The 12,139-nt window shown below is 43.3% G+C and overlaps 1 protein-coding gene across 3 annotated transcripts in view; it reads right to left on the bottom strand.

The window, feature by feature from the left end:
* Positions 1 to 4,627: 4,627 nt before the first annotated feature.
* Positions 4,628 to 12,139, bottom strand: part of HTR7 (5-hydroxytryptamine receptor 7) — a 42,353-nt gene continuing 34,841 nt past the window's right edge. For 2 of the 3 annotated variants that reach the window (XM_082222053.1, XM_082222051.1), the window contains exon 3: positions 4,628 to 7,084. Coding sequence is in view for 2 of the 3 variants with exons in the window: in XM_082222051.1 (XP_082078177.1) it covers positions 7,042 to 7,084 (43 nt within the window). In the remaining variant the exon portion in view is untranslated. Of the gene's footprint in view, positions 7,085 to 10,160; positions 10,186 to 12,139 lie in introns of all 3 variants that reach the window. The other variant, XM_082222052.1, reaches the window with a different exon arrangement.

Below are 12,139 nucleotides of genomic sequence, written 5' to 3'. Positions count from 1 at the left end.
AGCCGGCCACAATCCTGCAATCATAGCAACATGCTCCTGCCAGTGCCCACAATCATAGGAATTGCTGCTAGTTGTATTCAGGGTCAACTACGCAGGACAAAAAAATCCATAGCCAGGAATGGTGGGATTGGGGTTGAAAAAATCTTTCTCGTTTCCATTCCATGTCATTTCCCAATCTTCTGTGCTGTTCCTGCATTAATCTCAGAGTGCTTTGTTTTAGTGGTCTCAAGAAGGCATGTTCTAATTTACATCCAAGTGCATGTTTCAAAATAATATGTAAAATACAATACGATACTGAGAACTGTGTCACAACATTCGGAGTAGCACATCATCTGCCACCTTCTGATTTGAAAATTAGTCTGAGACGTGTGGATCAGTATTTTCATATATGGCATTCGCAAAGGTCGGATTCCTCAAGCGCTACTAGGTGGGTCTGCTCACATGGAAAAGAAAATGCCTTGTGTGAAGTAGCCCTAGGAGAAAGCAGAATTGCCTCCTTCAGCCACACCAGGGCAAAGGCCATCAGTTCCCAAGGCTACTCTGCTACATCAGGTGTGCATTGATAGGCGCCTATTGGCATCATTCATTGCAGTATGGCCAATTCATTGCAACAGTGAGAAAGACAGTGGTGAGAACTTTGACAGCTAGTGTGGCGCAGTGGTTAGAGTGCTGGACTAAGACCTGGAAGAGCAGAGTTCTGGTCCCCACTCAGCCAAGAAGTTCAGTAGGTGACCTGGGGCTTGCTGTGGTCTCTCAGCCTGACTTAACTCACAGGGTTGTTGTGAGGATAAAATGGGGAGATGGAAAACCTTGAGCTCCTTGGAGGAAAGGCAGGATAGAAATGTAATAAAGAAATAAAATATAAATCAATTGGTTTGTGAAACTGCCCAACTGAAGTAAAAGCGGAAGGATCACCACCAGTTATTGTTACTACTCAAGTTATGTGAACAGGCACACATCACTTTCCTGCCCAGAGTCCCTGGCATCCCAATCTCACTCTTCCCCTTTAAAACAGGAAACCAGATTTATTTAAAATTATTTACACTTAAATTTACAACCCCTCGTATGTCTAAACAGTGTTTTGTTTAAAAACTGGATATGTATTCATTCAATTTAAACGCTAATGGAATGTAGTGTTTCGTGGCTGCAAGTTGAAGCCCACGCTGGAATGCAAACTGCTTCCATTCAGTTGTTTATCCAATTTCATTTTCATCCAACTGGTAGCGAGCTCATTCTCCCCGTGCTGATCCTTATGCAGTCAGAATGGCACCACCCATGCACAAGAGGGCTGCCACGAGCGAGCTCAAGGGAATCCTATTCACCACCTTCGAGCATCTTCCTGACATGTTCCCCCATTCAGTGGAGGAGGCTCCTGTGGTGCTGTGGACCTTTCTGTTCAGCATCTGATCATCACTCTGCAAGGGCAGATCCACCAGACCAGTAGGCTGTCCTTGTCATGCAAGGCGGAATCACCAAGTTATGGTCAAGTCTAGATTGGGTTCTGACAATATGAACCACAATTTTCTCCTCCTTTCAACAAAGTATCATGATTTACTTCCTGCTCTGAAAACTTTCGTAGAATTTGGTGTACCTCTCTGGATGTAGATTTCAGAGTTTTAAAAAAACAACTTTGTGAAGGACTACTCTTTTGTGTGTGCTTTATTTATAATAAGATCCTAATCATTTCTTTAATAGAAGTGCTACATCAAGCTCAGGAATGGGGATTGTCCTCAAGGCAGTGTTGGACTCAAACTCCCATCATCCCTGACCATTGCCCATGCTGGCTGGGAGGCTGATGGGAGTTGGAGTCCAACAACATCTGGAGGGCTGCGCCTGAGCTGGATGTAGCACTTCTATTAAAGAAATTAATAAGACCCACCACAAGCGGTTGGCAAGGAGTAATCTTTCCGATTCCCTGTTTCCATGGCAATCTGTAAAAAAGCTAGAGTGGAGCCAAACCGGGCCACTGAGTTTTGAGAACGTTTTTTGTGCATCTTTCAAATGCTTGTTTTTGGCAAATTTTCAGAGGGTGCTTGAAAAGTTATGGAAGTGTTTAGGGAAGGGGAAGGGGAAAGTAGCCATGTTGCCTTGGCAACCGAGGCAATGAAATGAAGGTAATGCAGCAAAGCAAAGAGTATTAGCTTGGGGCACTCAAGTGCAGAGAAGTTGAGCTGATGTTTTAAGTGGGTAGCAGGAATGTGCCCACAAGTCACATCTCTCCCAAGCCATCCTGCACCCTGGCCACCCCCTGGCAGCCATGTATTTGGCAGAAGAAAGTGGCAAAAGGCTGTATATGCATCTGCCTCCTTTGCCCAGTCAGAACTGTTGGGCTGCATGCACAGCATATATTGATGGCACACTCCAGCTACAAAGAATCAGGGGAACTATCATTTCCACTCACAGAGGTACAATTCCTAGCAGTTCCCAGGATTCCTTGGGTGCTTTAAATGTAAGGTGTGTTGAGAGTTTGGTAAATATAGTGCAGCGGTGTACAGAAAGAGTCTGGTAAGAGCCAGTGTAGTGTAGTGGTTAAGAGCGGTAGTCTCGTAATCTGGTGAACCGGGTTCGCATCTCCGCTCCTCCACATGCAGCTGCTGGGTGACCTTGGGCTAGTCACACTTCTTTGAAGTCTCTTCAGGTAGTGATAAAGTGGGATATAAAATCCAAACTCCTCCTCCTCCTCCTCCTCCTCCTCCTCCTCCTCCTCCTCTTCTCCTTTTCCAGTTGGAAGGATAAAGAAACATGAGGTTTCTCGGCAAACAAAGCCATTCTGAGTACAGTGGTACCTTGGAAGTCGAACGGAATCCGTTCCGGAAGTCCGTTCGACTTCCAAAACATTTGGAAATCAAAAACATGGCTTTTGATTGGCTGCGGGAAACTCCTGCAGCCAATCAGAAGCCACACCAAATGTTCGGCTTCCGAAAATCGTTCGAAAACCGGAACACTTACTTCCAGTTTTCAGTCGTTTGGGAGCCGAAACGTAGGAGTTCCAAGGTGTTTGGCAACCAAGGTATAACTATATAGGCTTGTTCTGCTTGCAGCTGATATGGAGGCATGAGGACATACTATCACCTACTGTAACTGGCTGGAACTGACTGGGAGAAAAAGCAGGAAGGAAGTAAAAGCCAGAAAAGTAGTTACTATGAGAGAAGGGATCAGTGAGGAGGAAAAACAGGTTCTCTTTTTGTCTATTGCCCCGACTGGTTCAGGTAACTTACTGCAAGTGCTGTTGCTTTACTCCCAGCATGTTGTGTACAAAGTCTCGATCAGCTAGACCCCCCAGACTGGTAGAGGAGCTATGTGTGCATAAGACCCATTTCGCATTAACACTGAATGTGCGCAGCCACTGGTGGTATGGCCGGTAAGCACATTCCCCTTAGTCCCCCACATTAATTGACTGCAGGGGGCAATTTGGTGAACACCTCTATGGTCTCTCCATTGATCTCAGTGGGGTATATGCTTGAATGGACATTCTGATACACATCTAGTGTGCATTCTGGAACAACTAGAGCTACATCACAACTTAAGAACTAGGACAATATGTTGCCTTTTTTTGCCTTTACAGGTAAAATTCCATTGGCTATGAAACTTTGTGCATCGCCAGGTTCACTAAATGTGGCCCAATATTCTTAGGATCATGTAATAAAAGAGAAAGGAATGGCCCTGTTAAGTTTTTTAGTGTGTTTTTTTAAGCTTTCACCAAAGCTGCAGAATGAGGAATACAAGCTTTGAACAAGTAGTACAAGTTCATTTTGCACCCCTTGAAAGGACACTGTTTTGCCTTGGAAATGAGGCAGAAATCCAACACAGCCTGATGAAATTCTGCAATTACCTGCACTTCCTGAAAACAAACTGAATATTTTTGTTTGTTTGATCCAACAAGCTTTCTCAATTGAATGAATAGGTCTCTGCTGTGGGTGTCCATTTTGTATTGCTTTTAAAATTCCACTTCTGTTGTTTTTAACTATATTTGACCATTTTCACTATATTTTGTTCATCACCTTGTGATATAGGTGTAGAATGCAATTAACAACAACAACCAGATAGCTTTCCTTTTATTGGTTTTCTTTGAATGGTCAATGATAACCGTGACAGCTGTGCAAGGACCACTCTGTGCTGAATGGCCATGGCACAGATCATTCTAGCGGTGTAGCCTTTTGATTTCCTCTTTCATAATACAATAGGGTCCCCACATTTAATATTGAGTGTGGGAACCCATTGTAAGAAGACTATTCTGCTGTTGTTCTCAATCTGCCTGATCAGAGCTTTCCCATTCTCCTATATGGAAATATTAAGGCTGACAGACACTCATTCTATCACTCTCACATCATGGATTCCATTCAGATCTATCTGCAATGTAACCCATTCCTTTGAGGAAATCAGTTTGAATTAGCAAAAGGCATTCATTTATGTATGCAGGAACCAGTGCAATGAATGCTGATAATGAAGTATGGATTCATTCCTGGCAAACTTTGACAGAATGTTGTCTGGGTAATATTATTTATTGTTATCACTACAAAGGACAGATGTGACCCTCGGTCTCATGAAGTTCAAGGCAACAAACATGGTTCTCTGTGAAACATAAGAACAGGAAATACAGTACACAGAAAGCTGCTGAAATCATACCACCATTCATATAATTTATTAACACATTTTAGCACACCCTGAAATGACATTGAAATAGGATAACAGACACATAAATTAAGGGTTGCGTTGAATATATTGGGTTTTGCTTGTTGAATCATCTGAAACGAATTCACTGTAGCCCTATATTTTCCTAATATAGTCCAGTGATTCACTATCGCCATTTAAATTACCTTCTATGTCAAAGAGAAATGATTTCCTATTTTAGACCTGATGGCTGCTTTTGAGTAGATCTCATTTTTATCCTTTTGTCCCTTCTTCTTTAGCCAGACATTGGCCAAATACAGGGAACGAACCGATTCACACAGAACACAAACCTCCCTTGGTCCTCCTGTTGGCCACACAGCTTGCAGCTAAGCTATGGTGTGCCTTCCTAATTCAGGCTCATGGTACGTCTCCTCCAGACAAAGCATGAGCTGTAAACCCAAGAACAAACCTTGGTCACAGCTCATCCTTGTCTGGAACAAGACAAACCATGTGGAAAAATGCTAAGCCTAACCATGGCTTAGCTCACAGCAACACAGCAGCAAGAACTTCAGGAAGAGCGAAGTAGCCACAATATCCTTCCCAAGGAGTGTATGCGTTCAAGCTATGCCTTCGTTCTTTTAGCATTACATGTCAACCAGCTCAATATCAGTTGCACTAAAGCCCAAAGGAAATCAATGGGACATGTTAGCCAAGGGTCAAACTAGATACGATGTTAACTGCATCCAAGGAGTTAATGTGCATCTTTTAAACAATTTAAATAGCTGCCATGTCTTGGGTGGGTCATTGAGCTAGGTTCAGAACAGGATGCAAAGGGGGGGGGGTTGTTTCAATTCCACCCCAGGCCCACCACAGTTCTGACAAAAATCTTTAAATGGAAACTTCCATCCCAAGGAAGCACTGGGGATAATTTCTTCCAGGCCTGCGGTGTTGGTGAGTCCTAATTCTGTTCCCTCTGCAGCAGCTAATTAAATTTTTGAAGCATGCACTTTAATTTCTTTACACACAATTAAGATCTTTTTTCGCACTATGGTTGTAAGTCTAAGCATACTTACCTGGGAGTAAATCTGGACACCCTTTTGAGTAAACCATGGTTAGGGTTGTGCTGCATCTTCTCATCTGAGACAAGTTTGGCTAACCTTTTGTGCATTGGAGCCAGCCCAGAATATTTCGCACCTTGCAGTGGCAAGCATCTTCACAACCATAATCCTTTGCTTGGAAAACATTAACAACCCGGCAAAATACATTCTGTATCATAGTCCCTTCCTGAATATTCATAGCACTAGGAAACTGGTATATTTAAACCGCTGCAAGTTTATTTCCCATTTGTGCCTCCAAACCATGGACAGGTTGGCAAAGCATAGACTTCCAAGAAAGCTTATATAATATAAATCTAGTGGTGTCTACACTTCCCATGATTCTCAGCAACAGGAAGAGGAGCAAGTTGGAAAGGAAGTGAGCAAAAAAGGGGGCTGAGGTGGAATGTGCAAAAAATAAACTAAAGCTGTGTTGTTACCCTTCCTATTTTGGTCAGAAACAAGTTGTTAAAGAACTGTAACCAAGTGATCTTTATAATTTACATTGACTGATAAAGATGAAAGGTTGCACAGACTTATATCCAATGCAGCATTAAGAAACCGTCCCATCCCCACAAGGAGTTCTACTTGCATAATGGGACTTTCCCTGCTCTCCTCCCCCCTGTGCACCCCCTAAATCTGATCTGGGGTGTCCCTCAAATCTCCAGAGCAGATCTGAGGAAGGTGGGAGGGGAAGTCTAATTACACAAATGGAAATCCTCGTGCTGAGGGGGATGATGGCTACTTAGCATTGCATTGGATACAGGCCTCGGCCTCCAGTTCCCATCTACAGTTTCTTCTGTTGCCACAGCTTTTCAATTATTTCTCGTTGTGAGGGAAATATTGATACCCAGGGTGAAATTTTGCCTGCTCTTGTTGAAAGGTTTATAAAAGGGGGTGCAAGAACAACTAACAGGGACAGTTGGCAAAGTCATCGAGTTGGCAGGACAAGTAGAGCGAGCCCCTCACCATAAGGCACACCTGAGAGGGACCCCCTCGCCATTTCAGTCATGCATCAAACTGCTTATTGCCTATGCAATCTTGCCATCATCTCTTCCCCCCACCCCCAAACAAAGAAAATTGTTTATTTGTACACAATGGTCATCGGTTCAGCTGAATAAAAGAAAAGGCGATCAAAAGAGATGTCACTGTATTCCGCTGAAGTACATTTAATACAATATACCAAGCTCATTGACTTTCTTTACAGTATCCCCTTCCCAAGAAGACCCTGTGTGTTTCCTGAGCCCATCACATTCTCCTTGCAGGTTGGATCTTCAACGCTGTTCCTTGCGCAGCAGTGCCTTATTCATTATATGACTGTTTCATCTGCATCCAGTCATAAGTCATGGCTCTTTTTTCTTGAGTAATCAGAGCTCCTCCTGTTCAAAGAAATAAAAACCACAGAAATATATCAAGATGAATGTTCTTTAACTTATTATCATAGCGTACAGAAGAAGATTCCCTGTCCCTTCGGGGAGTCCTATGACATGTCAAGGGTGGGCATGACAGGTCATAGGAGACTTTTAGGAACCGGCCCTTTGAAAGATGGAGGTCAAGTAGGATACAGACAGAATTTGGTTGGTTCGGAAAGCAAGGTGGCATCAACAGGAAGCCTTCTCAGAATTGTTCAAGAACAAGTGAAGTGATCTAAAGGTTAAATGGATAGGTGAGAGACCAGTGCTTAGGAGACAGCTATCACTGCAGGTTCTGATCAGAAGTTCCCACTTGATGGATGCGTCCTTTCCTGATTGATTTCTGGGAGGCTGGGGACAATCACAACACAACACAAGTGGGGGTTATTTGTCTAAGGTGAAAATCAGTCAATAGGGGTTTTCTGAGTGATGACTGCAAGGGAAAAAGGGAGGAGGAAGGACAGAGGATAGAGCTGCGATGCTCCTAACTCACCCTGCCAAACATCAGCTCAGAAATGTTGCAGGCCTCTACTTATCAATGGTCTCAACCCCCATGCAAACGGGGAGTTCCCTGTATGTGTGTGTGTGTGTGTGTGTGTGTGTGTGTATTCTGGTCTCTTTGTCACATTTTTATGTGACCAAGACACAGAACTTAGTTGAGGGGCTAGGACGCTGATGAGGTAGGATTCTATAGGTGTCTTGGATAACAGTGGTTCCTAGGAAATTTTTGTAAAACGAAAACAAGAAAGCAGACTACAGACTGAGACAAAGTTATGGAGAAAGGAAGCAAAATTGCTTAGAAACAATCTCCCCAAATCAGGCTTAAATCCAAAATATGTTGACTTAATTGAATTTACAGATGTTTCCTAGTCCTCCTTCCCCCAGGACACACACACACAGAGAGAGAGAGAGAGAGAGAGAGAGAGAGAGAGAGAGAGAGAGAGAGTTATTATTCAGAAGGACTTTTCAGTGGCTGGGGGCAGGGCAAAATCAGATTCAGAGAGGAGAAGGAAATGGGAAAGTTTCTTTCTGTGAATTTCAAGTTAATTTGCCTTAAGATCCACACCTCTCATTGCTTCATAGCATGTCATTAATGATCAATAGATTAAGCCTTAACCTATTCAATGTGTCTTATTACGTGTCTTATTAGAAACACTCTCCTTCCATGAACTTCCTTAAATGTATCTTTGGATGCAACCCAGGAATTCCAATTGTGTGTTTGCCCTGTAACGGTAATGAAAGGATTACCTTTTTCAGAGTAAAATGAGTGGGATTCTCTACCTCTATATTCAACATTATAAGCAGAAATACAAAGAAATACATAAGTAAAACCAAAGAACACATGAATAAAACATTCTGTGAAATATCAATAAATAATAAAATAGAGCTATGTGATCAATCTTATGAGCCACAGAAACCTTCTGAAATAGATGGGTCTTCAGGAGATGTTTAATACTTTCCATTAAACCTGTTTTTCCTCCAACTGTACTCCAAGAATAGAAATACACTGATTTTTGGGTGGAATAAACATCCCAAGATGGGCATATATTTAGGGAAAACAGTGGTCCTGGAAGCACCTCCTCTTTGCTAATTGCCCTGCTCCTATGCTAAGCTCGACAGTCACACGTTTGGAAACATGGGTTTGCTTGTGGCAACATGGAGTTCAGCTTTCTGGAAGGTTCCTGTATGGAAAGATTTCTAGCTAGGTTGGCGAGAAGAAAGACTTCCTCCCACTGAAACTAAGTGCCAACACAGAGGTGTTGAAAATTATTCTTGTTCATCTAATAATAGCATGCAAATAGTGCCCAACAATTGTGGGTAGAGCTCAAAAGACATTTCAGGCTGTGGTCCAAAACATGTTTGCAAGGGATGGAGTAAGTCCCACCAGACACAGTGAAACTTTCTTCTGAGAAAATGAGCACTGAGGACTTATCCACACTTCTTGTCTCACTGCTTTTCCCCAGGGAAAACTGCTCTTTGCTGCTCAGTCAGAGCAAACAGCAATTCAGGTTTCCCCCAGATTGCCATTTGTTCTGCTCTATCACGAAAGAGCAGCTTTTCCTTTGGAAAGGTGTAGGGCAAGGGGGAAACCTCTTGGACAAGCCCTCAGTTGCACTGCAAGGCACTTAGGAACTGGAAGTACTTTTCTAGCTGTTTACTGACATACGTAAAGCAACACTGTCACAATAGTGAAAGAAGACAAAGGCCAAATCCTGCCACTTTCTCCAGCGCTGGTTAAAAAACAAACCCAAGATTGAACTGAGTCAATATGGAGGAGTATTCTCTCCCCCCCCCATATGCAACAGAGGGGTATTTGTCCTCAAGGCTACCAAGTATTCTGTCATTCAAGCCTACCAACGGTCCTTTGAAGGTGGAATTCATTTCCCTCTGCTTACTTTTCGAGGAAACAGAGGAGATGGCATGCATTGTCTGACAGAGGGCAAGTGTTTCGCTGCCCAACGCCCAGCCACTTGGATGTACAGAGATTCAGGATTTAGCCCTAAGGGTAGAACTACATGCTACACAGAAAATGGGGCTTCCTTTTCTCTCCATAAACATCTGGTTTAACATGTGCTGTGCCCATGAAGTCATTACAAAGTGCATTTTCCTTCCATCAGCAGGTACGTTTTGAGTGGGCTGGAGAAATGCACACTGCAATGATGTAGGGATATAGGTTGAGTGAAATGTTAAAGCCAGAGGATGGGGGATGGGGACAAGAGTCAACCCAGGGATGGTGCTCCATGTTCTTTGTAGTAGGGTGTAGTTTTGCCCTAAAGAACACAAACAAGCAGGCATATCAGCAGGGGGGAAACCCCATTACATACACACAATATGTTCTTTGGTACCCCATCAGTCTAAGCATCCTACTCTGGTGGGGAAGGGCAGGAGGTGATACACGACCAAGCACATTGAAGGGTGAAGATTTGCAACAGACGTCAGAATACGATGCACGCAGGGTTTGGCTTTCGTTTTATTAGAAAATAGACAAGCTTAAGTTTTGAAATCAAAACGAAAATAGGCATTAGAAATGAAATTAACTAACCATGTGGTTTTATCCAAGGTCAAAACTAGTTTCAGAAGGAAGGAATAATAAATAATAAAGGTCAATAAATGAAACAAGACAAAATGAACCAAAAAGTACTCTTTTTTTTTACTGTTTTATGTTAAGCATGACTGACCATCAGTAAGAACCATATGTTTGCCTGTTAGAAATTGAAATATGTTCTTATACAAAGCTTATCATTCCAGAAAGAACAAGCGGTGCAGTTAGGTAACTTTGCATTACTTTACTTACTACTGAAAGTGTGGTATAAGCCAGCCCTGCTGCCTTGGGAGCCTTGGAAATTTGCCCCAAAGTCTTCCCCTGCTGGCACCACTGGCTGGAACAGGTTTCCTGGCCTACTCTAGATCTCTTACAGCTCTACGCAAAGTCTCACGGAGGCTGCCAGCTTATGCAGGCTTACTTATTTTCCAAGTAAAACCTGCATAGGGTTGGGCTGCAAGTTCAATGGGGCTCACTCCCAAGTAATGCATGCAAATGACTGCAATCTTTTGCAAAGGACAGAAGCTGTCCCCTTGGGAAAGCCCTGGTCAGCGACTCAGGCCTGAGCCCGGCAGAATCAAACAGAGGAGGAGCCAAGGCTGTGACAGCCTCAGGAAGGCAACAGCTGTAGGTTACAAGCAGAACATTCTGGATGTAAGGCTGATAAATTTAAAAAGAGGCCACTGCAAATCTGGAAGAACGGGCCTTTCCCAAAACTACATGGGAAGCAGGGGAATCCCTCAGCTGCAGTTCTTCTGCACACCAGGATTGTCCACGTTTCCAAAAGAAATGATAGAAGGAGCTGCAATGTGGGCTGAAACAGATTCTTTTTCATACAACATAGGTTATTTAGTTTCCCTACTTTCCCCAAACTATCTTTGAAATAAACAGTTTGGCTTGTTTACCTAAAGAGCCAAAGCATGACTCTTTAGGTAAAAAACCTAAATAAAACCTCCACATAGAGGAGGGAGAAAGGTTGTTTTCTGCTGCTCCAGAGAAGCGGACACGGGGGAATGGATCCAAACTACAAGAAAGAAGATTCCACCTAAACATTAGGAAGAACTTCCTGACAGTAAGAGCTGTTTGACAGTGGAATTTGCTGCCAAGGAGTGTGGTGGAGTCTCCTTCTTTGGAGGTCTTTAAGCAGAGGCTTGACAACTATATGTCAGGAGTGCTCTGATGGTGTTTCCTGCTTGGCAGGGGGTTGGACTCGATGGCCCTTGTGGTCTCTTCCAACTCTTTGATTCTATGATTCTATGAACTCCGCAGGATAAATCCTGCCTTTAGGACCCACAATGAATTTTGAAGCTTGACAGGAGTCATTTAGCATTTTTAAAAAGAAAACAACCACCGCGGTCTTCCCCCTTTCCTGCCAACAAGTGCCTCTGATAAAGCAACGGCTTCATCCATTTAATAAGCAAATCCTCAGCTCAGCGACTGCCTGCAGCAGATTTATTTCAAATCATTTGGCACGTCTCTTACCCTGAACAAATATGGCACACCATCTGTGGAGTGGAAAATCAAAAGCTATGCTTGCATGTGGTCTAAACAGCAATGTAAACAAATAGGTGAAGATACTTTGAAAAATGAACCTTAAGAATTTCACCAGCATCCCCACTTGCGTCTACATACTTTCCAGGTGATCTTCCCCCATGATGCTAAGTTTTAGGGTGGTCTCAAATAACCCAGTGGCAGGGTGGAGGTTTTTTTTAAATCTTCAATTTTATGGCATGGGTAGGAAACCCTCAGCCTGTAGGGGCCTCTGTCTGGCACCCAGGACTCTCCCAAGGCCATTCCCTACTTCCTGGCCCTGCTCCACACCTTCCTCGATTGCTTTAGCCTGGTTGGAATGTTTTCCTGAACTGTGATAATGGTTCCTGCTTAACTGGAAGGAAATATGGAGGGGTGTGTGTGTAGAAACCTCTGGCTTTTGTACAGCTGGACTAGAGCCTACTGTGCGAGGGTAAGAGTCGCATCCA

This window comes from Podarcis vaucheri (genome assembly GCF_965113315.1).
Source record: "Podarcis vaucheri genome assembly, chromosome: 5".
In the NCBI taxonomy this organism is placed as follows: domain Eukaryota; kingdom Metazoa; phylum Chordata; class Lepidosauria; order Squamata; family Lacertidae; genus Podarcis; species Podarcis vaucheri.
This window is presented reverse-complemented; position numbering and strand designations above follow the sequence as displayed.